The following is a 25467-nucleotide window of genomic DNA, read 5'->3' as shown; positions in this document are numbered from 1 at the left end:
AGGACCAAATACTGTCTAGACCATCCCTGATAGACATTTATCTAACCTACTCTTAAATATCTCCAGAGATGGAGATTCCACAACTTCCCTAGGCAATTTATTCCAGTGTTTAACCACCCTGAGCACTGTCTATGAAAGGACACAATAGGAGTTGTGTGTGCTTGTTAGTTGTATTCATTACACAGTCTTTTCCAATATCTGTCATATTCTAAGATTTCTTGTTTGTTTTGAGAGGGGATTGGGAAGAAAAGAGCAGGACCTATTTATGGGATAAATAAGAGAAAGAAAAAAAATAAGTTTATCTTCACATTTGATTAAGATTTAACAATCTGGAATGAATACTGAACACCTTTTCTCATGACTTATGGTGTATGTCTAATAAATTCTCAAATGATATGCACTGTCATTTATTTTTATGCCTATACTACTTTCTGCCTATTTTATCCATGTCATCTTCAACTTCAACACTGAATAAGTTAAAAAAGCATTCTTTTAATCTTTTATTTTTATCTTTTACTGCAGATCATCCCATAGAGTCATTTAGCCTCTAATTATTCTTTAATTCTCAGTGAATAACTTTATTATTAATGAAATTGCTACGGGTCTTTGCCTTTTTCTTGCTTCCTAGATGACAGCTCCCGGGATCTTCTGCATATGGAATGGGTACAACAGAATAAATGGAGCTTTCAAGCAGTACAATTTTTGTAAGTCGGTGCAGAATGCAATTATTTTGTAGAATAAGGGTAACATTCCTAAGTGCATTGTTAATTTTAATAGGCTGACTATAAAAACATACCCTAAATATTACCCCACTTCTGCACAAATGCTTTTATAAGACACCAAACTCTGTTTACTGAAGTGCCAATGAAGATGTTTCAAATAAATTTGGAGGCACTTTGAATTAGGTTAAGTCCTGCAACTGACTGACTGGCTGCTGGTGCACCCATCTACATGCATGCATGGAGCCTCATCTGCTTCAATGAGACTTGGGGGCAGGGTGGCACTCACATGCAGTCAGTTGAAGAATCAGGGCTGTGAGAAGAAAGGGAAATAAATCCTAAGGAGAAAACTACGCAGGGGCAGTAAGTTACTAAAAACCTAACAATATAAGGAAAGGACTTTAGATAAGGAACTCATTCAGGACAAAAAATAGTAATGCACTGCATGGAATGAAGAAAAGGGGATCAGGTTTGGGCAGGATTGGGGTTCACGGATGAATAATTACTATGATTAGTTTTAACAGAGCTTAATACACGCTGGATTTCAGTCCAAAGGAACAAATAGCACAGAATCATCTGATCTCATGAGATTCCCACCATTTGGAGCAAAGTTCATGGGAAATGCTGAGGTTTAAGCAATATCTGAACATGAACTGGACAATAGGTCAATTTGGTTTTGGATCTGACTAGAAACCAAAACCACGGGATGGATTCAAATCTGGGGATTCAAAGCCACATATCCCCCCAGCCCCAGCCCTGACATTTTAAGGGATTCAGAATCCAAAACAAGCACGTTTATTTTGGCCACAATCTGAATCTCAAGTTATCCCCACACACTTAGTATGTAATGGGTCACACATATGCTGTAATGACAGTGTATACTGCGTGCTTTTATTGTTTGCTTTCCCCTTTTTATTATATGTTTACAATTAATGTATTTTAATATTATTCAAATAGCTTATAAAGTCACTGGTTTCACAAAAACTCTGAGCACTTGAAAAAAAATTAAAAATTAAAATATATAGCTTAGTATAATGGTCCTAGCTACCAACACCAAGCTTGTATCTTTCACAAGCTAAGATGAAGAGAGGGGATAGTAGATCAGTTATATTTTGAAAATCAATCTATCCAAAAGGTTAAATTAACACAGAAGAAAATTGTTTTTTCATTCTTTCCCATGAAGTAACAAAAACAGAACATGCAAAGAGAATGAGGACAGTGGATTCATTCTTTCCTCCACTCTTCTCCAATATTTTTGGGAAGAATGAGACCTGTAAACTAAACCAAAAATGCCTATCACAACTTCCTATAGAACAGAACTCTGAGGCTTAAACTCATGAAAACAAGAGCTCATAGGTAATTGTACATATGTAATAATATACAGTCTTGAAAGAGTTGAGATTATGTTCCCCTGAGAAGGTTCAAAAACAAAACACACAAATAACCAAGAAATAGATTTCTACTTCAAAGAGGACAGAGAACAACTTCATCCATGTATAAACACAATTAATTATGTAATAAAGCAATTGGGCTAACTGTGCAATTACTTGTAAACTGTCCCTAAAGAGATGTTAGCTACTCTTGCCATGAGTACACCTGACAAATGTAATATTTCCATCACATCATTCATACCTCACATAAAGAATGGTGCTTGACAGCATTAATACAATGCTGTGATGAAATGAAGCTACTGTTGTTATCTCAAGGGGACTCTATTTGGCCAGTCAGCAATTCCTATCTATCAACATTGTTCAGAGGAAACCATCTCTAACAGCATAATTCCATTTATGTAGAACATTGCAATCAAGCTATGAAATAAAATCCCAGAAAAGGAGTCACTCACAAGTACATCTGACAGGTTTCAGAGTAGCAGCCGTGTTAGTCTGTATCCGCAAAAAGAACAGGAGTACTTGTGGCACCTTAGAGACTAACAAATTTATTAGAGCATAAGCTTTCGTGGACTACAGCCCACTTCTTCAGATGCATATAGAGTGGAAGTACATCTGAATACATCATTGCTAGTATGCTTATTTTATTATGCCTGTTTGTGCATTTATTGATATAAACATTATTGTACAATTGATTTCCCAGAATTAGGCTAAAAACTAAAACCCTATGAATGCAGTAGTAGAGCAATGATATTAAAAGGATCCTGAATTTAACAATTAATGACAAGATAGGCTCATAGACTAGGGAGGGAGGTTAGCGGAATGGTTTCCTCTGCAGTACTTGTATTGCTGACACTGGGGGTATGTATTCACTGCATAGTTAATCAAAGTGGTCGGCATCTGGCTTAGCCTAGTCAAGGTGTGAGAATCCCCACAGCAAAGGCCTACCTGGGTTACTGTATCTTCACTGTCTCTGTCTCACCCATACGCGTCTACATATTCCATGACTCTGTGCGGAGATGCTCTAGGATTCTTTCCCAGTCAATTGTGTCAACTGCAGGAGAACCTGTCTTTCAGTGGGAACTGTGGGAAGGTCAATGGAGGATCAGCATTTGAGTGATTTTCCCTGCATCCTCACTGAAAAGTGGGCAGGTCCCAGCTCGAGTTAATCTGTAGCCTGGGCTCTAACCTATACGTCCAGGTCCAGTCAGGTCAGCTAGCTTGGGCTTAAACATGGGCAAAAGGTTTTTCTGTCTGCATGGTAGAGGCGTGTGGGCTAAACTCTCGGTAAGAGCTTTGGTTAACTGTGCAGTGAACCCCTAGCAGTTTAAAATATCTTTACCTCAGCTGCTTCACACACCCCATCCCACTCATTCATTCACATGGACAAACACAAACAAAACCAAAACAAGTAGGCTATAAACCAGGGGTTGGCAACCTACGGCACGTGTGCCAAACAAGGCACGCGAGCCGATTTTGAGTGGCACGCAGCTCCCCTGACGCGGTCCCGGCCCCCAGCCCCACTCAGCCCCCCGCCCACCGCTCTCCCCTGCGGGGGCAGGAGGCAGAAGCTTGGTTCTGCGGCAGCCAAGCTTTTCCCTTCCCCCGCTTCTTCCCCCAGCGGTGGTTTCCTGCCCCTCCTCCTCTCCTTCCCTGCGCCAATCAGCTGATGGCCCTAGCGAGGGGGAGAGGGAAGAGCAGCAGCATGCACACAGCTCCGTAGAGGAGGCAGAGAGGGGTAGGGATGGAGCCTGGGGGGAGGAGGTGGAACAGGGCATATCCCTTCCAGCCCCCTGCTGTGAGCCGCTCAGGGCAGGGGGCTGGGAGCACCCCCACGAGCCAAGCACCCCAGCCCTCTGCCCTGAACCCCCCACACACACCTCAGCCCTCTGCCCTGAACCCCCCACACCCCAACACACACCCAGCCTTCTGCCCTGCACCCCCCACAGCTCCCAGCCCTCTGACCTGGCCCTTGAACCCCCCCCACCCAGCCTTCTGCCCTGTACCCCCCACACACCCCAGCCTTTTGCCCTGAACCCCCTCCCCTAGCCCTCTGTCCTGACCCCTGAAACACCCATCCCCAGGTCTGGGGTCCTGGTCGCAGGCCCTACTCAGCCCGCTGCCGGCCTAGGTGAACAGAACCCCAGGCTAGCAGCGAGCTGAGCAGGCTGGTGGTGTAAGATCAGCATTTTAATTTAATTTTAAATGACGCTTCTTAAACATTTTGAAAACCTTGTTTACTTTACATACAATAGTTTAGTTATATAATATAGACTTATAGAGAGAGACCTTCTAAAAACATTAAAATGTATTACCGGCATGCGAAACCTTAAATTAGAGTGAATAAATGAAGACTCGGCACACCACTTCTGAAAGGTTGCCTACCCCTGCTATAAACCAATCAAGCTATTTCCACTAGAGGGTGAGAAAGAAGGCAAGGTTACTTTTTTTCTATTCCTAATACTTGGAAGATACAATAATGTTGAAGGCCATATAATCTATCCTATCACTCTCCACTCTACGTATCATCTCTCATTCACTAGCGAGATGCTGACTCATGTCTCCGATAGGTCCATGAAGCCAACCTCCATCACATACCTACTTGTTACATTTTCAAATAAGCACCTTCCTGCTTTCTCTCATGCCCCTCATGCTTGGGAGTAGCTCCCCGTAAACCACCACAAAACAAATGCATTATCCTCCTTCAAGTCTCTCCTTAAAACTCATCTTTTCCATGATGCCTACAAAAAAATTTGACAATAGCAAGGTTGCTGTTCTGAGACTACCACCTATCTTGCTGACTGATATTGTTTCATTGTTTCTTTATACACTCCCCTGTCTGTCTGTATCCATGTCTTATATTTGGAATTTAGACAGTTAGCTCTTTTGGGTTAGGGACTATAATTTTTGTTGTGTTTGTACAGCACCTAGCACACAGGGGTCCTGGACCATGACTAGGACTCCTGTGTGCTATAGTAATACAAATAATAAAATAATAACAATAACAATAATAATAATAAAGTAGCAGTATCTAGATAGTCATCCTATAGCTATTGCATACTTTTTGCTAGGTCTCTAATATGTGCTGCTTTCAATCCCTTTGAACTACCAGCCATTGTATTCCTGTTGCTAACTCCATCATACCTCTTTCAACTATGGTTTGCAACTTGAGTATCTCTATAAAGGCATCTGACTATGGAAGGAATTAACAGTGTAGTTATAAACTGGCTTATTTTTGTCACTGCATCATTTATTTTAATGATGTATGCCAGATGCCATACACGTTTTTGGTGTGAGCAGGATGGAATACATGATGTAAAACCCTGACATGTTTCCACCAGGAGCAGATGATCTTCATAAAAGGATAAAATCGCAAATGATGCTACAGAGTCATAAGATCGTTCAGTGAACTGTGGAAAACCTGGTGAAATAAATATTTCAGAAATCAAAGTCAGGAACTACAATGCTTATTTTCAATCAAACTTCTTGTACAGTACAGTTCTTGTTGTATGGTGCTGTGACAGATCCAGATCAGTGGGGTACAGGAGTTTGGTCCTGTTGGTATCCAGGAAGTGGGCGGGCTCTAAGGACCTCCCCCAAGTCTGGTAGAAGGCAAATATACTGGCCACTGGATGAATAGTTTTCTGTTCCCTGAGTGACCCAGAGCAATCAGGAACCTGCTAGAACCAATTAAGACAGGCAAGCTAATTAAGATACCTGGAGCCAATTAAGAACTTCCTAGAATCAATTATGGCAGGCAGGCTAATCAGGACACCTGGTTTAAAAAGGACCTCTCATCAGTTAGTGGAGAGCATGCAAGGAGCAGGGAGTGAGAAGGTGCGCTGCTGGAGGACTGAGGAGTACAAGCGTGATCAGGCTTCAGGAGGAAGATCCTGCAGTGAGGATAAAGAAGGTGCTGCGGGGAGGCCATGGGTAAGTAGCCCAGGGAGTTGTAGCTGTCACGCAGCTGATACAGGAGACATTGTAGACAGCTGCTATCCACAGGGCCCGGGCTGGAACCCGTGTAGAGGGCGGGCCTGGTTCCCCCCATCCCCCAACTCCTGATTGGACACAGGAGGAGTTGATCTGGTCTGTGAGAAACATCAGAAGGGAAGGTCTAATTTGGAAAGGGACCTGGCCTGTCCCTGACCCACTAGGTGGGACACAGAGACTGTGGGGATTGTTCTCCATTTTCCCCATGCTGGCCAGTGATGAGGTTAGCTGAGTGAACAGCAGGTTTGAGCCTCTGGCAGAAGTGGCCAAACTGAGGGCTGCCGTGAACCTCTGAGGCAAGCAAATTCGCCAAGAAGTGAAAGGCCCACCAAAGCAGAGGAGGAACTTTGTCATAGGTGCTTACAGAGACAATGATCAGAGAAAAAAAATCCATTTATGAAAATTGTGGACTTCACAAAATTATCTCTCTACATTAATTTTAATAATTTATTCAGAATCTAATATTTTGATACTTAAAAATGCAATTACAGGCCTTCAAGGTATCTGTGACTATTTAAATGAATGCAGAGTTGTTTTGTTGAATCTGTGTAAAACATTAACTTCATGAGATGTGGGAACCCTCCTTTGCTCATGTTAATGGCGTATTGTTAACTTTGTTGATTAATCATCATGGATCGTGACTGCTGACTCCTGGAATCTGTGCAACTCTTGTTGCTGTAAATCAGCCAGTCCAGCTGTAGATATACTCAAATAGCTCTGTGACTCAGTGCTTCATTTTACTAACAGTTTACAAGTAATGTTGACTATAGCAAACACTGTGAAGCAAAGTAACAAGCAGATTAACAACTGGAGTAACAAAACAATAGGAATTTAAAAATTTCTGTTTTAAACTCCTGCTATTCTATTTCATAGACCATAGTGGTATGAAAGTAGGGAGAAAGTACTTTTAGCGGTCAACAAGACCCCAGGAGCATCTCTATACTGTTCTTTCTAAAGAGAGAGAGAACAGTAGGACATAAATGAAACTCCATAAAATGGTCTGCCAGATAATGGTATAATCCTGGACTTTCAAATTCTACAAATTACATTTGGCTTTTCATTTCCCATAAATCAGTGTCCCTGATGCAGCATATTCATATATTCAGTAGTAAATGCCTCAGGAGACTTATGAAAGTCTCTCGGATAGCTAAGATAAGAGGCAGAAAAATGTGCAGGCATGTTAAACAACCTGCTGCCACCACACTGATCAGAAAGAGACAATTAAGATGGTTGGGCTACATATTTGCATATTTTGTATGCAAACTAATATCACAAGAGTTAAGGTCAACTGGAGGCCAGGAGGAAGAAAAACACTCTGTGAAGCAACTCCTCTGGCCAACTCAGAAACAGAATTGAGATACTCCAGCGGAAGATGGATCTAGCTGTTTTTAGCCTGAAGGATAGTAGACAGGATGTGGGACCCTTGAGGGTGGAAGAAGCTTAATGGGGGAGTGGAGGAAGATCCTTGCATGATGGAAAATGCATTTAAAAATTTAGTATTATAAAGGTCATGTGCTGGCTGGCTCATTAAATAAAATGGCTATAGCACTTAATGAACTAATCCTTGCTTGCTATTAAATGAAGAAGTAAGCAAACTGCATGTGTATAACGTTTATACTGGGGATACATTATCTCTTTAGCTCATTTTCAACCTTACCCTTTTCCCTATTTTATTGTAAATCCAATTGTGTCACATTTTTCTGTGCTGGGCAAAAGCAATTCCCAGTGAGCTTTTCCTGCAAAAATTAAAAGCAGCTACAAGTGCTATTGAAACTGGAAAACATCAGGAAGCCTGATGTGTAAGAGGGATTGTTTCACCCCCCTGTTGAAGGCTTTGATTCAATGTTATCTTTTAAAACACTGCTTAAGTGTGAGCTTTATGAACAATGTATTAAGTAAAACAGATACTGACTGACATTTTTAGCTGTGGTTTATGCACATTATAACCCACTCACTCATTTTTTTTCAACCCAAAAGGTAATCACTCTCACTTTCAAGAGTAACTTCTATCAATATATTGCAACCCTTTTTAGTTAACCCTTTTTGTGTTTCAGAGCAATATGGGAGTCTCCACAAATAGATACATAGATGGTCTCAAAACCTGGAAAACAGTGAAGAACTGCCAACCTGTTTCCGCAAAGAAAGCAGGATAAAGGTGATCCTGTTGGCCAGCTTGCACAAGGCCAGCCAGCACAGAGAGGCAAGCTAAAATCTGGGTCCCCACTTTTTAACAGTGTGAAGAAGAGGCCACACAAACAGAATACTGGCTCTCTTTCCAGAGATAGCTGACAATGGGGAGGCACCCTCCCCTCCACCTAGAACACAATGAAGAGGACACCAGCTGACTCCCCTGATAAATTAATCCATTTGCATCCCAAAGCCTTCAGATAAATGGGGTTGGTCTGTAAATTTTTATTGCACTGTAAAATGAGAAGCAAATAGAAGAAGAACAGTTCCTGCATTAATAACACTTCTCTCTATTACAGTAGCCTCTTTCTCCCTCCTGTTTCTATCTGACACCCCAGAATTCTTCACACCAGCTGTCACAGTGCATTATGGGAAGTGCCATCTGTACTGGCATTTCCTGAATTAAGAACCACCACAAGATCCTCTTTGTTAATACTAGAATGCTTCAAAGGAGGCACCAGGGGCTCTGGTACCTCTGGGGACACAATCTCAGATTAAAAGGATAGAAAAAAGTTACCGCCTTTTCTTTGCACCAACTCAATTTTGCAAGCATACCTTAACTACACCAGTTTTGAAAGAACATCTGACAAAAAGGAGACAAGGCAGTTTTACAGCTTCAGCTGTCAGAGCAAGAGTAAAGACAGAATAAATGTGTCTGTGTATATGGCATTTCTTTGAAGTTCCCAGATTACTTCAAAGGTGCACTCCACATTATTTTCTGTAACCATGGCAAATAATGCATAATTCTGCAGAAAGACTTGCCTGGTGTGATCTAACATTTTCTAGGTTAAAACCTGGCCTATATTTAAGAGTGTTACATTTTAAACTAATACTGAAAAACAAAGACAGAGGTCTAGATTTTCAGTGTGGTGCATGGTGAGGTATGGACACAATTCTCATTGAACTATAGTTGTGGATTGAACCCTGCATGAACTACACCAGGGGTCGGCAACGTTCGGCACGCGGCTCGCCAGGGTAAGCACCCTAGAGGGCTGGGCCAGTTTATTTACCTGCTGATGCGGCAGGTTCGGCCGATCGCGGCCCCCACTCGCCGCGGTTCGCCGTCCAGGGCCAATGCGGGCGGCGGGAAGTGGCACGGGCCGAGGGATGTGCTGGCCGAACCTGCCGCATCAGCAGGTAAATAAACTGGCCCAGCCCGCTAGGGTGCTTACCCTGGCGAGCTGCGTGCCGAACATTGCCAACCCCTGCACTACACTAAAGGTGTACCAGATCACTGATCTATGGTTTAAAAAAAATCTGTGGTATAACTAGGTTTAAGATGCCAACAAATTCAGTTATCTAAAGATTATCATATCAGATGTGAAAATATCTCATATGCGACAAGATATATGCTTACTGTTAAACAGTACAAAATGTCTGAGTTATTTCCCAATGAAGAATCCTATTTACTAAAGTAATATTACTGCAGGCTTTAAACAAGAAATGTGATTACTGAAAAGCAAGTGGCAATTAAAATTCACCTAAACTTCTGTTCTTTGTATTGAATTCCTAAATTACTGCTCCCTCCATCTGATTGTGAGGCAATCAGAAAGCTAATTGCTGGAAGCAGGATTTTTCCTGAAAATATTGTGTACAAACAGGCACATACACAGACAGCCCCACGCTTTTGGTAATTTAGTATTTTTTTAACCTCTCACACTTGTCAGAATAATAATGTTACATTTATCGAGTAAGAAGATTTTGGTGTGGCACTTGATCTTCCATCTATTCATTTCACTATATCAGTCTTCCTGCTGCGCTTTTTATGACTACTTTCCCAGCTAGAGATGCCAACCTTTGTGAGTATTTTTGCAACAGTGGCATCTGGTTCCTTAGCACACTCCTATGGCAATTGTGCCAGCTTTGCTTTTCTGCAGTTGCCTCAGGGTACATCAAATGGTCAGACTGCTAATGAGATAGACTGACAAGGTGGATGAAGTCGGGGGGTGGGGGTGGGGGCGACACTTTTCTTCATGTCTCTTGAAAGCTTGTCTCTCTCACCAACAGAAGTTGGTCCAATAAAAGATATTACTTCGCCCACCTTGTGTCTCTAATATCCTGGAAGTGACATGGCTATAACCACACTGTAATGAGAGAGACAGTTTCCCCGGACATCAACTTTTACCTGCTAGCAAATCCTGGGATTTATTTTACTATTTGTCCTCTCTTACTCTTCCTTTTATTTTTAGTATCTGGCACCTTGTTACCTTCCTTTCTTATATGCAAAAGTCAAAAGGTCAGAATTTGGAAGCATGTGCATAACAGGAAAGTCTCCTGTTTTGCTAAGCAAAAAGCTTTTGAAGATTTTTCTTCTGGGTGGGAGGGATGAGGAGGGAGAAAAAAAAAAAAACTCTACCTAAGAAAATGGATCTTTTCTTCATGTGAGCTTCTAGAAGTCTAAGACAATCAAAGGGATTTTCCAGTGGCATGAACCATACAATGACTTTGCACACACAAGTGAGAGACTCTATCAGTAACATGATTCATTCTTGTGGAAGCAGGTCATGGTCTTGTTCAATCTGCAGTAGACTTGTAATTGGCAAGTACTTCCTGAGTTTCACACTTGTAACAGAGTCTCATAACTAGACTCAAGGTATGATTTTGTTCAGATTTGATCCTCGTAAAAGTGTCTGCCAGACTTTCAGGTGTGAACAATATTCTATCGCTTGGAGCCAGATGCTTCCTTATAAATAACTAGGGCTGTCTGAGAGTTCTAACTCACCTCAATCTGGGCATGCAGACACTGCTCAAGTTATGATGGCAGTACAGAGTGGTCACATCTGTCCTCCGCAACATCTGACTGCTGAATCAAACAAAAAAAGTGGAATTGGGATCCACATGCAAAAGGGCAGTTACAATCTTCCCTGTTATCTTCTGAACATCATGCTAGCCACAATTTTCCTAGACAATAGATTACTTGTGCAAATCAGAAGACTTTTGCTTCAGTTCAATGTAATCTCTCTCTATTGCCAAAAGTTAATGTAAATAGGAGTAAATTTCACTGAGTTTGGACTCTGTGTCAACATTAAAGGGTCTTAAAGCACTCAACACTTTCATATTATTATATTCACCATTACAGAATATATCAAAGACTCTAGCTTTTGAAGCATGAAATCTGGAGTGGACATAAAATTTCCCAGGGCACTTGGTAACAAAGTATCTGGAAAGTAGAGCAGGTTTAGAAAAAAGGTTTCTTTTTCCATAAAAAGTTTGACAAAAATAAAACTAAATAAAAAAAGTTTTCGTTGAGAAGTCAACATTTTCAGATGCTTCCTTGAAATTTTTCAATTTGTCAAAAACTAAATTTTCTGTCAACGGTTTCAAAAGAATTTTTTGACTAGCCAAATGGGGAAATACAGAATTTCTTAAGCAGAAATTTCTGATTCAGATCTGTTCCAGAATTTCTGAAAATTCAGTTATATGGAACAACTTTAAAAAGATTTCAAATCCATGTTCCTTGTGGTATGGGTCTAATATAAACACTCACTCAATCACGTCCTTTAAATCATTTTAAAAGGGACTTATTAAAGAACTTCCTATACAGACTTTTAACTTGCTTAAAATTTACATTAAAATGAATAATATTCCAAAAATGGAATATTATTAACATTTTGGATTTCTACAATATCTTTCAGAGGCTCTCAAAGCACTAATTAATAATGACTCACAAAAGGCCTGTAAATTAAGTGGAAGTAGATTATTTAATTGGTGTGCGCTCTTTTTCTGTATTGCAATTTTCAGATTTCTAGCATCAGAAAAAAAGTGCAATTAACTCCATTATACAAATTCACCATCCATCACTGAATAGTGGGGGAAGGGAATTATTCTTACCTTAATGAGAAGGACAGTTGTGCCTGGAGGGAATGCAAACACAGAACCCTGCTTATCTTCAACAGCAGACAAGAGCAATCATAGATTAGCACAATCTGAGTGTAAATCTTCCATTAACTCCCTACTTACATCTCCGAATACCGTATATTTTCAATGAATTTTGAGCCATTGGGATGCAGCTGTACCATTTCCAATTACAATGAAATACAACATACCAATAATTTCTTACACCAAATGCATTGGGACACACTCATCTGTGGCAAGTATCAGAGGGGTAGCCGTGTTAGTCTGGATCGCTTTTTACTCGTCTGTGGGACAGCATAGAGGTCAAACCGCCCCGGCTTTGCTATTGCTAACTCTAGTCCTGTAGACCAGGCTGCACAAAGGTTTTTGGGGTCTGGGGGCAAAATCTGAAACCAAGGCACCTCACCTTACTCACCCTAAAACTGAGGCCCAAAAAGGGAGCGGGAGTTGCCTGCCCCACACTCACCCCATATTGGCTGTGACACTGGCAGACCAGGTCATGCTAAAGTCTATTCAGGTCAATTCATTTGTGTATTAGTCAGGGACGGCTCTAGGTTTTTTGCTGCCCCAAGCAAAAAAATTTTTGGCTGCCCCCCGCCCCCCACCTTCAGTGAAGTGCAGCCCTGGGTCACTGGTAACTCGCTCCCAGGGCAGGTCATTCAGCAGGAATTTTGGATGTGCACAGAACACAGACAGGATCGGTTCCCATATAGTTACAGAACTGCAGTGAAGTGGAACAATTTTCAGCTTGTGTGATTGGAGGATATCTGGATGCATATTATAAGACTCTCCTACATAAATGAGGAAAAGTTGAGATGCCTTTATTATTCTTTTGTTCCATTCTTTGTTTCTATGGGGAATTTGCCAATCCAATATCCCGGTCTTCCTTTTAAACAAATAAAACTAAAACTTAAAAAAAAAAAAATGGCTGTTGAAAATAGCAATTCCAGTCCTAATAACCACTGGGAAGCATTTCTTGCTCAATTTATTCTACTTTTTCTACAGTAAGTTACAGTGGATCAGTATATTTGATTTGGGAGAAATGAAGTAACAGTTGCCCAAATTGAGCTTGAGCACGCCTGAATTTTGAGGGTGGTCAAATCTGGAAAAGAAAAGTCAATTTCTGCTTCCATGGCTCAGAAGTGTAAATCCTTCTACGTGTCTGGTACTGTATCTAAAGCTGCCCAGTCTAGTAGAGCCTCCCCTCCCTTACTTTTCATTTTAAATTCTAGTGGGATCCACGTACCTCCCTTGCTAGGCTTCAGACAGAGAGGGGCACTGTCCATTTAGTCCACCCAATTCTTTCTTTGGGGGACAGCCCAGGGCTGGGGCGGCAGGGGGTATGGGGCGGGGGGGAAGAGCCCAGGGCTGGGGTGGCAGGAGGTGCAGGTGGGGGCCAGAGCTGGGGTGGCAGAGGGTGCGGGGTGGGGAGGAGCCCAGGGCTGGGGCGGCAGGAGATGCAGGGGGAAGAGCCCAGAGCTGGGGCGGCAGGGGGTGCGGGTGGGGGCCAGAGCTGGGGCGGCAGAGGGTGTGGGTGTGGGGAGAGCCCAGGTCTGGGGCGGCAGGAGGTGCGGGTGGGGGTCAGAGCTGGGGCGGCAGGCGGTGGGGGGGGATCCCAGGGCTGGGGCAGCAGGAGGTGCGGGTGCAGGGGGTAGGGGGAAGAGCCCAGGGCTGGGGCGACAGGAGGTGCAGGTGGGAGCCAGATCTGGGGTGGCAGAGGGTGCGGGGGAGAGGGAGAGAGCCCAGAGCTGGGGCGGCCGGGGGGGGGGTGGGAGCCAGAGCTGGGGTGGCAGGAGGTGGGGGGAGGAAGAGCCCAGGGCTGGGGCGGCAGCAGTGTGGGTGGGGGCCAGAGCTGGGGCGGCAGAGGGTGCGGGTGTGGGGAGAGCCCAGGGCTGGGGTGGCAGGAGGTGCAGGTGGGGGTCAGAGCTGGGGCGGCAGGCGGTGGGGGGGGAGCCCAGGGCTGGGGCAGCAGTAGGTGCGGGTGGTGGGAGAGCCCAGGGCTGGGGCAGCAGTGGGGTGCAGGTGGGGGCCAGAGCTGGGGCGGCAGGGAGTGTGAGTGGGGGAGAGTCCAGGGCTGGGGCAACACAAGGGTGAGGGGGGAGCCCAGGGCTGGGGTGGGGGGCGGCAAAAAACCTAGAGCTGGCTCTGTCCCTACCATTCACAGCAAGCTGCAGGTTTCAGTTCCATACTCCTTCCCCCTCCCTTTCCTGTTACTAACAACCGAGGGAATGCTGGGAAATTTAGTTCTTTCCCTGCTCCAGGGCTGGCTCTATAGGCAGGGAGCTAACCAAGGAACTACAGCTCCCAGGGCTCCCTGTTGGTTCTCAGCTCCCATGCTGGATTCTTGCGCCCCTGCAAATATGCCGCCCCAAGCAACTGCTTGCTTTGCTGGTGCCTAGAGCCGGCCCTGGTATTAGTGTAGATCAAAGTGATTGTTGAAGGCAGACGAGTGTATTTGACTCAAAGACTTCATAAAACTAATGGGAAGTTACTTGCATTGTTTTCACTTGTCTGTATCATTTTATAATGCAGGAGCAACCTTTTATATTGTGTATATCCCTTTAACTACATCACCCATCAGAGAAGCCTTGTGGAATGCTAATGAAGGACTTTAACAGAAAAATGCTAATTCCAAAACAAGTAGCCACTGTGTGTGATGACCAGAGGTCAAAAACTCGTACTGCCTTCCTCACTCACTGAAAAAGCTCATGTTGTTTTTTCCTGTCAGAAAAAGCTATCAATATGGATTCAAGGAAAGATCTTTCACCTCTGGACTGATTCTTGCCTGCATATTTATACCTGCCTCTGGAAACTTCCACTACATGCATCTGACGAAGTGGGTATTCACCCACGAAAGCTTATGCTCCAAAACGTCTGTTAGTCTATAAGGTGTCACAGGACTCTTTGTTGCTTTTTTCAGATCCAGACTATCATGGTTACCCCTCTGATACTTCACCTCTGGACTCTTACAGGGAAGTGTACCAGACACAAAGCAGAAATCCCCAGAAACAATCTGGGTACCCTGAAGAGACTTCTGGGAAACTGGCAGTTTATTATATCACTGCCATCATTTGGAATTGCATATGGTTATTCATCTGTACATATATTTTACCTGCTTTAACCTCTCAATAATTGCTCTTGGTACTGGGAGCAACCTGATGTGGTATGACTTTTGGTTAAGTGACCATTATCAAAAAGTTCAAGTTCAGCTGGTGGCAAGGTAGGCTGGAGAGTCTAACGGGACCGTGTGTGACTCCATGGTGATCCAGGAGTTCACACTTGTTACCGGCTTGGTGAAATCTAATTATAGAACATACCACCAGCTTGGGGTATCTGCCCTGTCTTCTGACAGTCTGCCCTGAGGTAGGCAGTCACAGTTGTGAGCCATTCCAGACAGCATGACAGAGGAGGTTCTGTCCTGCAGGGCTGGGCCCAGGTCCCCTCTCTGAGTATTGTGACCTGGCACACTTCGTTGCCAAACCTGAGTGGTGCTGCAACCCCGTGTGCCAGGTCACAATGCCACTCACTCAAATTCCATGGACTGAGGGCCCTCTCAAATGGGGGGCCTGGAACAAACTGCCCCTTTTGCCCTTCCCTCGGGGCATGCTTTGCCTGCAAAAGGTAGTTTGTGCTTGTGCAATTCATTTTCCACTATTTCCAAAAACAGGAGTAAATATAAACAAACAAAATGTAAGGTGATTTTTTTCAGCTCCAAGGATTTTTTTCTCCTAGTATAGAATATTAATGTAGCAGTAAAATGTACTCTTTCTTTTTGTGAAATCTTATCCAATTTAAATACTTATGAAACAAGAAATACTGTGTCATCAGCTACTGATAATATGTACACTGCAAGACAATAGTCATGCTGCCTTTTGGTGCTTCCAATCAAGCACTTAAGCACATGTTTAACTTTAAGCCACGAAGTCTATGAGGCTACTCATATGGATAGTGTTTAGCGTGTGCTTTGCCAGATCAGAGCCAAAGTGATGAGCACACTTCAGAATCAAGCCCAGGTGTCAAGTAACCTACCTAACAGTAAGTTTTCAGGTTGAAGACTCTTGGAAATTTAGAACTATTATGAGAGTTGGGTAGTGATTCTGGTCAGGCTTTTCGCCCTCCTCCCCTAGAATGAAGTTGGAAAGATTATCAGACTGTAGAAGAGTGCACTCATCTTCAGTACCTCAGCAAGACAAGAATATTTATCTTTAATATAGTAAAGATAAAAGGTTAAAAAGATCCATATAACAAACTGTCATGTGCTAGTCCAAAACCTTTCACCATGCAGGCTATCTGCATGCTCATTTGCACATTTATGGGATTTTGTTTATTTTTAATACACACAGGAACCCTAGAAAGTCATCGATGATTAGAATTATTACTGAATCAACTGAAGCAGATACTATTAAAGAGAATCTCAAGAAATCAATCGTTTGTTCTGTTTAATGTTACTTGGGCAACAGACTGTACAACAAAATTACTACAGGCTCATATTAAGTTTAAAGTACATTTTTCCCCAGACACCCTGAGGAGAAACCTCATTGGTTTCTGGGCTTACTCTCCATGACAGGGTGAGGGGCTCAGCTATGTGGGGGTCTTGGAGTAGACCCACTACTCCTCTGGATCAAGAGGAACCAGGTGAGGTGGTTTGGGCACCTGATAAGGATGTCCCCTGGGAGGCAGACCCAGATACTTTGGAGGGTTATAGCTCCTGGCTGGCCTGGGAATGCTGGGGAATCCCCCAGGAGCACCTGGAATCTGTTGCAGAGGAAGAGGAGGTCTGGTCCTCCCTACTCTCCATGCTGCCACCACAACTCTCACCAGGAAAAGTGGCATAACGGAAAAAGAAGAACAGAAAGAACATTCCCCCCCCCACACACACTCATTTGTTAAATTATAAGAATTCCTGGGATTTCCACTTACATTGATCCAAACTCAAAAACCAAAAACATATACAAAACACTTGCCTATCATGAACTCAAAAGCATTTATATCTTCCTAACAGTACATTCAGCATTAACGTGAGAGAAAAGTATCATGATACAGAACTAGACAGGTCTTTCTGGAAAAAAATAGGAAACAAAGGAAATATCCTCATGGCAGATCCAGAGCGAAATAAAAACCTAAATGCCCCTCCTTCCCATATGGCATTTTTGATCCACATGGATTCACAAATTCTCTGATAACAAAAATGTCATTTCTAATCAGAGTTTTGATTAAAACTTTTTATATGCTTTTGAGACTGCTTTGACTGGGGTCCGAGAGCTTAAAAATCCTGAATCTTTCCCTTTGAGGAAACTGTGGTATAAAATACCACAGCAAATAATCTCTGTCTACAAAGACAGGAATCTTATTTAGCAAATTTAATCTACCTCACAAAAAGAGATGATATTTAAAGTTCTTAGGATTTTACAGACTCCAGTTAAGTCAGTCTCATTTCCTGAAGGAAAGGCAGCTGCTCCAAATGACAAAACATTTTTGGAACACTCCAGCAACTGAATACAGAACTAAATTTTACTGAAGACAAACTCGTGGATCTAATTCAAGACTGAAATCCTTTGGGGAAGAAAGTAGCTTGAACTGAGCGTATAGTCAGACTGGCCCCAAAGCAGATTATTGTCAGAAGCACAAACAACCTACAGTAACTTCTTGCTTAACGTTGTGTTCCTGAAAAATGCTATTTTAAGTGAAACAATGTTAAGCGAATCCAATTTCCCCATAAGAATTAATGTAAAGGGGGGGCAGGGGGGTTAGGTTCCAGGGAAATTGTTTTGCCAGACAAAAGACTATATATATATATATACACACACACACACACACACACATACAGTCTAAGTTTTAAACAAACAAGTTAATACCGTATACAGCAATGATGATTGTGAAGTTTGGTTGAGTGGTGGAGTCAGAGGGTGGAAGAGGGTGGGATATTTCCCAGGGAATGCCTTGCTGCTAAATGATGAACTAGCATTCGGCTGAGCCCTCAAGGGTTAACACGTTGTTAGTATAGCCTCATGCTCTACAAGGAAGCACGAATGGAGGGAGGAGACACAACAGAATTTAAGTATGCTGACCCCACTCTAAGTACACTACCTTTTTAAGTAGATCAGCAAGTTGAGACAGCAGCTGCTGCCAGCAAGCTCTCTCTGTCCTGAGCCCTGTCATGTCCCCCCCTTGCTCTGTGGAGATGGGGTACAGGAACAGGAGGAGGGGGAGACCCTGACATCAGCACCCACCTTCCCCCCCATCTCCTGCACAGCAAGCAGGAGGCTCCCAGGAGCAACTCTAAGGCAGAGGGCAGGAGCAGCACACGGCAGTGGGGGAAGGGACAGCTGAACTGCCCAGCAATTGATAGCCTGCTGGGCAGCTCCCGCACAGGGAACTTAGAGGAGCTGATGGAAGGGCAGCCAGCCCACCGTTGTTCCAAGCCCCCACCAGCTAGCTCCAATGGGCTGCTCTTCCTGCAAGCCGTGGACAAAGCAGCCAGCTCCCAAACAACGTTATAAGGGAGCATTGTGCAACTTTAAACGAGCATGTTCTCTAATAGATCAGCAACGTAACAATGAAACATTAACCAGGACGATGTTAAGTGAGGAGTTACTGTATGTGAGAGGAAGGATTAACAGGTGAGTGGGTGTATGCGCTAGAACACAGCTCACACTAAATAACATCAAAAGCCACTTCAGAAGACCCTACATCACTCTAGAAATGAAGGTCCTACAGCGTGTAAATTCTGCAGGTTTTGAGAAAGCAGGGCATAAGTGTTGTGTACTGCTGGGTCCCCTTCTATGTATGGCCTGAAGTCTAATACATCCACACAATGGGCAAATTCCCTCTTAATTCAGTTGGGACATAAATATACCCAACTGTCGTAAGAAAAGGAGTAAATCATATCTCTCTATCTTTTACCGATAAAAGCTAAAATTCCACTCCACTTCAGTGGAATTATCAGATATCTTCTAATCAATTGAAATTTCCACTCAATTTATGTCTGCATATCTGTGCATTGTCAATGGAATGTTGGGAGATTGTTAGCTTTAATAATTTAAGAATGATACTTTTAGTTTTAATAATTTCAGAATGATATATTTTGTGCATGAATAAAGTGTGTTTTAAAAACTTTTAAAACTCTGCCACGTCAAATCCAATTTTCATGAGACAGATGTGCCTTTTAACTGATTTGGCAGGAAGTTAGTCTGTCAAATTTTAAATTTCCAATACCTTCCACTGAGGCTGAACAGTTGTTTAAAAAGAAAAAAAACCACAAATATTTATTCTTAGCAGGAAATCTTCATTGTTTTCCCCTACTCATACCATGCTTAAAAATGGCTCAATCACTTCTGATTAAACTTCCTGGGGGTGGAGGGAACTGCTCCCTGAGAATCACACCAAATTTAATCCAAGACCGTTATTAATAACTGAAATTCACCTTTGTAATGGAAATGCTCAAGCAACTGTATTAGTAGATACACTAGTATAGACATGTTTTGTTCATAAAAGAGAGCAAACCTGGAAAAACACACATTTTGTACACTCCTGCAATCCTAAGAATGTCTCTAATCTATTATTTAATACTCAACCATACCATAGTCAGAAAAAGTTATTTTAAAGTATGTGCTTGGCTTGAAAATATATTTTAAAATTTTATGTTATTTTAAGTATGATTAAAAGTTATGTGATTAAATTCTTCCAAAATATAAATTCTAAGGAAAAACTCCACTCTCATAAGCATGCACAGCTCTCATTCATATCTGAGGGCAAGATTTGGGATACCATTCTCACAGTACATTTGAAAGAGACTGCATCTCTGTGGGTTAATGCTTATCTGTTATCCCATAAATACTTATCAAATACTTATAATTGAAATACTTATCAAAGTGAAAAATAAAATAATTTTTATTCAGTTAAAATATAAAAAATTTAAAATGCACTTACTGAAAAGGTGTAAATAGAAATGATAATGTAGTTTCCTTCTTCTGAATCATCTTAATCTGCAAACAAATTATGAAAGCAATGAACATAAAAGCTGTAATTAGAAATTAATGTTAATGAAGTATCAGAGGGGTAGCCGTGTTAGTCTGACTCTGTAAAAAGCAACAGAGGGTCCTGTGGCACCTTTGAGACTAACAGAAGTATTGGGAGCATAAGCTTTCGTGGGTGAGAACCTCACTTGCATCTGAAGAAGTGAGGTTCTCACCCACAAAAGCTTATGCTCCCAATACTTCTGTTAGTCCCAAAGGTGCCACAGGACCCTCTGTTGCTTGTTAATGAAGTGTTTAGGTTGAAATATGAAAGCTTCTTAATGCTGTAAAAAAGCAACAAAGGCCAAATTTTTTACCACAATGGATGGGGTTTTGGGTTTTCTACTCTTGTAAATAGTTAAGAGTTCCATACAACTACTTGCACAGTGCTGAAAGAGTACCCCTAAAGATTCAATCGTGCTCTTAGAAAGGCAAGTGTGAGCCATCTACCAGAAATTCTCACAGTAGGACTTCCACAGTGTACAAGGTGAGAAAAAATAATCAATGTTTACTGGGTGGCTCCACTTTGAGCACAGAGTCAAAGCTAAACACAATCAAGGAATCAAATCAATGATTTGATCATACCAAAGCATCGGTGTTGACTCCAACAGAAAGGAACTAATGCACTGCTGTAAAGATGTGAACTGATGCTACTGGACTTCTCAAACTGGATGTGCACAAAAATGGGAGGCTCTGACGCAATCATAGTCACTCAGCCTGGAGGACCTTGAAAATAGCTTTCAGGTTTCCTGCACCAGTTTGACCTGGGGCCTAATGGATGCACACAAGAAGCAAGGGAATTTCTAGTATACTGCTTCCAGGATCTGACAGCTTGAAGCAACAATCTCCTACATATCTCACATCCATTCAAGACAAAATCCTCCCCAGGAATACAAGTAGTGGTCAGGTCTGTCCATCACAGGAAACGTACGGACAATGGACCGTAGAAGTAAGCATCTCTTGGCATCTCTTTAAGCTGCTGAGCTACTTCCTATTATTTTTGAGTTATCTTACTTTTCCTTCAAACACACACACACACACACACACACACACACACACACACACAACCTATGCCCCCCTAAAAGACTTCAAAAATAAGCTAGCAAACAGGAAATTTATCATTAGAAAAAGCCAGGGTAAGAGTTAATCAAAGCCAAGAACCAGGAACAACTTTGGGGAGATGGGATGGAAGAACAACACCCTATTAACTAAAGAGGCGAATGTACCTGCAAAAAAGGTGACAAACACCATCAATACTATAGAAATAATGGTGTTGTGGAAAGAAAGAAAGAAAGAAAGAAAGAAAGAAAGAAAGAAAGAAAGAAAGAAAGAAAGAAAGAAAGAAAGAAAGAAAGAAAGAAAGAAAGGCTGGTTGAGAGACTTACTGGTCATTATGCTTCATGAGCAGACAGGCACTAGTTACCTTCTGATTAAGTTGTTTATTGGCCCTGAACTTTGAGCTTGGAATGTTCCAACCCCAGTTGCATAGAAAACAGATTCCCCACTCATGATCTATAGCAACCTACTTTCTTTTCAGATATCACAATTAAATTTAGGGCCAATTTCTGTGCTCACATAAGCAAGCATTGCTCTCATTGACTTCAATTTGAACTGCATACACAAACCCAAGGTCCAGCTGGATTCTTAGAAATTAAATTCTCTACACCAGTATAATGCACAATAATCATTACTGAACTTCATTTATGCTCAGGGCAATAAAAATAATTAATTATTCAAAAAAGTTAATTTTTTTCTTAAATTTAAACAAGAAATTTCCAATCCAACATAGATCTGCTTTTTATCTATTTCATATCATATAGTATGTACATGTGATTTCCCTTTTACTCTGACTTCCAATATGCATCATCAAAATGTTATCTTAGATGTATATACTATACTGTAGTACCTTTTAAATAGTGGTATGAAATATTTTTCATTTTAAATGTTTACTTGAATGTTAATTTACTTACCTTAAACTGCTCAAGAATCTGAACAGCATTTGTAAACATGCTCTCAGCTTTGAAATGAGCACTATTATTCAGATAGTCCAAAGGCAGAATTCCCTGCAAACATTAAACATGAATTAATAAGATTCATATTTGGTCAAATAATCCAAAACTAGACAAAACAAAGTAAAGCTAGTTACAATTACTCAAATACGTATTGTTATAAATTACAACAAATACTCTTCCTATAATTATTCCTCTGTATCAGACCTAATCAATAAATATAAGATCTATCTTTCTCAAACCTTACAGAAAAAAATTCTGAACAGAACATATATTTTATATTATGTAATTTATAGGGAACAAATTAACAAGCCAATGAAGGCTGAAGAAGTGAAGCTTAACAGTAACTAAAGACAAAGGATGATCTTTTGGCAGAGAACTGGGATGCAGAAGATCTCGGGGACAATCCTGCTTCCATTGAAGTCAAAGAAAGCTTTCACCAACTTCCTTGATTTTAGGATTGAGACCCCGGGGGCTATTACTGATTGGCCACGTATTTGAAGTGGAACATCAAGTAAGTCACTTAACCTCTGTGCCTCAGTTTCTCCATTTGTAAAATAAGACACAGCACTTGCACAGAGATCATCATTCAAAGCTCTCTAAGCACTTTACAAAGATGCATAGATATCATTATCTCTATTTTACAATTTGGGAAAGTGACATACAAAAGATTTTTTTTCTTTTTTAAGCCCTATGCTGAATGTGTATATTTGACTGTAAATCTATTGTGTATTTTTGCATCTTCATATGAAATCTCTCCAAAAGGCAAAAGTCCAATTCTAATACGAAGTAAATTTTTTTAATTATTACAAGTTCTGGGCCCATTAATATTCTCTCTTTGTTCTCCTCCTCTCTTAATAAATACATGTATCATCTATACTATGTTTCCAAAATTTATCTGTTTCCCTCTGAAGGTTCAGATTCTTTCCTGGGCCAAGATCCACTTAGTGCAAGAGAATGGAGTCAGGCTGGAAGGGAACTGTTATTGCTCCCTAAAGGCTGGTCTACACAGGGAAATTCATCAGCATAGCTTATTTTTGTAGAATAAAGTCATTTTTATTCCCACACAGAGTGTTCACCTGGGGGAGGAAAGGGTTATACCAACATAGCCACAGTGGAATAGTTATTCCAGTATACCTATGTGGTCAATTTCCCCATGTAGAAAGCCCTAATTCTCAACCTTGTGAATCCCCAGCCCCAGCCTCAGCATAAATCAAAGAATCCCATATGAATGTGTTTTCTAACCTACAACATCAGCTGGCAATGATCCTCAGAGGTGATCCAGTGACACCCTCTTCTTGGGTTGAGAGGAAGAGTGGCATAGGAACTGATTAAGCTAGCTTTACACCAGCAAAAAACTTTCCCAGCACTAGGGGAAGTTCCAACTGACCACATATGGAAATGGAGTGCAAAGAGGCAGGACCAGAAGACAGAATCTGTCCAAAGTCTCCAGAAAAGTTTTTTTACGATTTTTTTTAATATACACATTTGCTTTTTCCCCACTTAACTTTTGTTATGTACTGTATACGCATATATGAGGTAAGCAATATAAAAGTAAATTAAAGCTTTAGTTGTTAATTAGGGCTAAATAAAGAAATTTGGTTCCGTTATATGAGACAGCCATTGAGTGACAGAAATAATGGATACAAATAGATAAATGGCAAGGTTAAAAAAGAAGATCTATCCCAAATAAGGAATCAAATCATCAACTAACCTAATGAAATAAAATATCATCTCAAAATATCTCAGTAAACTAATTAATCTGATTAAAAATAACTCAACATTAAACTTCAGGAACTATTTTTTTTTTAAACAGTTTCAGCTCTTACAATTAAAAATAAGGAAAAAGAACGATAGCTCATACCCTATTGTATCCTTACAGAAAAGTAACAGAGTATTTGCATAGTTTAAGTAAAAAGGTGGCCATTTAATACTTTCAGAATTACAGGTTACAATGGATCAACTACTTTCATCATTTAAAATATTATGTTATACATTACAAAATAATATAAAAGAGGCAGATTGTATCTGCTTAGGCCTTAATGCTGCCAATACTTATTCTTATGCTTAATTTTACACCCTTGACTAGTCCCCATAAACTATGGCAAAAGTTTGCAATTTTATCTTTTTTTCCATCTTTCCCCCCAAGAACATGCAGCCTTTTTTACTTTTTTTTATTTCTTACCACAGAATTAAGGGGAAAAGGAACACCAATAAGGGAAGCCATCAGCGGCGCTATATCAGCCTGTACAAACAAAAATGTTCTCAGTTGAGCATGCTTCAAAATGTTTAAAGTATTCATAAATTTAGATTAATTTTAAGAATGTACCTGTATTTTGAAATGTGAATAGTATCCTATCTGACAGAACCTATCACAGCATTAAAGCAGTCCAGCAAAGTAATATTTTTCAGGGTTCAAAATAATGCTCTTGATTCTGAATGGAATCAAAATTTGAGTTTTCAGAACAAGTTTTAATGTTCTACCAAATTAAACCCGTTTGATAATTCAACAGATTTATATATTAAAATTTCACATTTAAAAAAATAAATTCACTTTTAAAAGTGCATTAAAAACCCTACCTTTTTTTAATTCAAAATTCAATATCTCCTTCACTGTTTTATCAGATAAATTTATTTGTTTTTTTTTTCATTATTTTTATCAAAGAAAGAATTATTTTCTTCACACTTCTCTTTTTTTTAAAAAAAAAGTGGCATACCAAGCATAATATGTATAAAAAGGAATTCTTAATGTTATTAGAATGTCAGCCATTGACCAACCTTTACTATTTAGGGCTAGGTTCCGGTACCCTTAGTCATGTTGAGTTCCCTCTTATTCCATGAATGGTCCCTTAACTTCAATAGGACTACTCATGGAATAAGGTACTATTCATCATCTGGATCTTAGTATTTATCATTTTTATTTTCCTTAACATAAAAAGACTAGAAATCAATTTCCTTAGCTACACTGGTGTAAATCTGGAGTAACTCCACTAAAGTAAATGGAGTTACTACAGATTTACCTATGCACCAAAGGAGAATCTGAGTCACTATTTATAGTAGGCAAAACACACAAAGTCATATTGTACCATTGATTTTTAAGCAGAACTCCTCACTGGAATTTCCAGAAAGGAGTTCTGCTTAAAATAAATACATAGCAAACGATAATATACTATTTGTCACAGACAAAACTAACTTTATGTTTCCAAGTCAATTATCAAATACACATTGAAACTGAAGACTCCTTTCTACACTTATATGGAAAGAAGATTTCACAACGCTTACAGACCTAAAGACTTGTATT

The 25467-nt window shown here is 40.9% G+C and overlaps 1 protein-coding gene across 5 annotated transcripts in view; it reads right to left on the bottom strand.

The window, feature by feature from the left end:
- Positions 1-25467, bottom strand: part of PIGN (phosphatidylinositol glycan anchor biosynthesis class N) — a 152897-nt gene that overhangs the window by 75662 nt on the left and 51768 nt on the right. For all 5 annotated transcript variants that reach the window (XR_008444008.1, XR_008444007.1, XM_054020086.1 and 2 more), the window contains exons 10-12: positions 24352-24411; positions 22128-22220; positions 20072-20127 (exon numbers count right to left, since the gene is read on the bottom strand). Coding sequence is in view for 3 of the 5 variants with exons in the window: in XM_054020086.1 (XP_053876061.1) it covers positions 20072-20127; positions 22128-22220; positions 24352-24411 (209 nt within the window). In the remaining 2 variants the exon portion in view is untranslated. The remainder of the gene's footprint in view (positions 1-20071; positions 20128-22127; positions 22221-24351; positions 24412-25467) is intronic.

Source organism: Malaclemys terrapin, chromosome 2 (genome assembly GCF_027887155.1).
Source record: "Malaclemys terrapin pileata isolate rMalTer1 chromosome 2, rMalTer1.hap1, whole genome shotgun sequence".
Lineage (NCBI taxonomy): Eukaryota > Metazoa > Chordata > Testudines > Emydidae > Malaclemys > Malaclemys terrapin.
The sequence above is the reverse complement of the archived record's forward strand: the minus strand, read 5'-3'. Positions and strand labels throughout refer to the sequence as shown.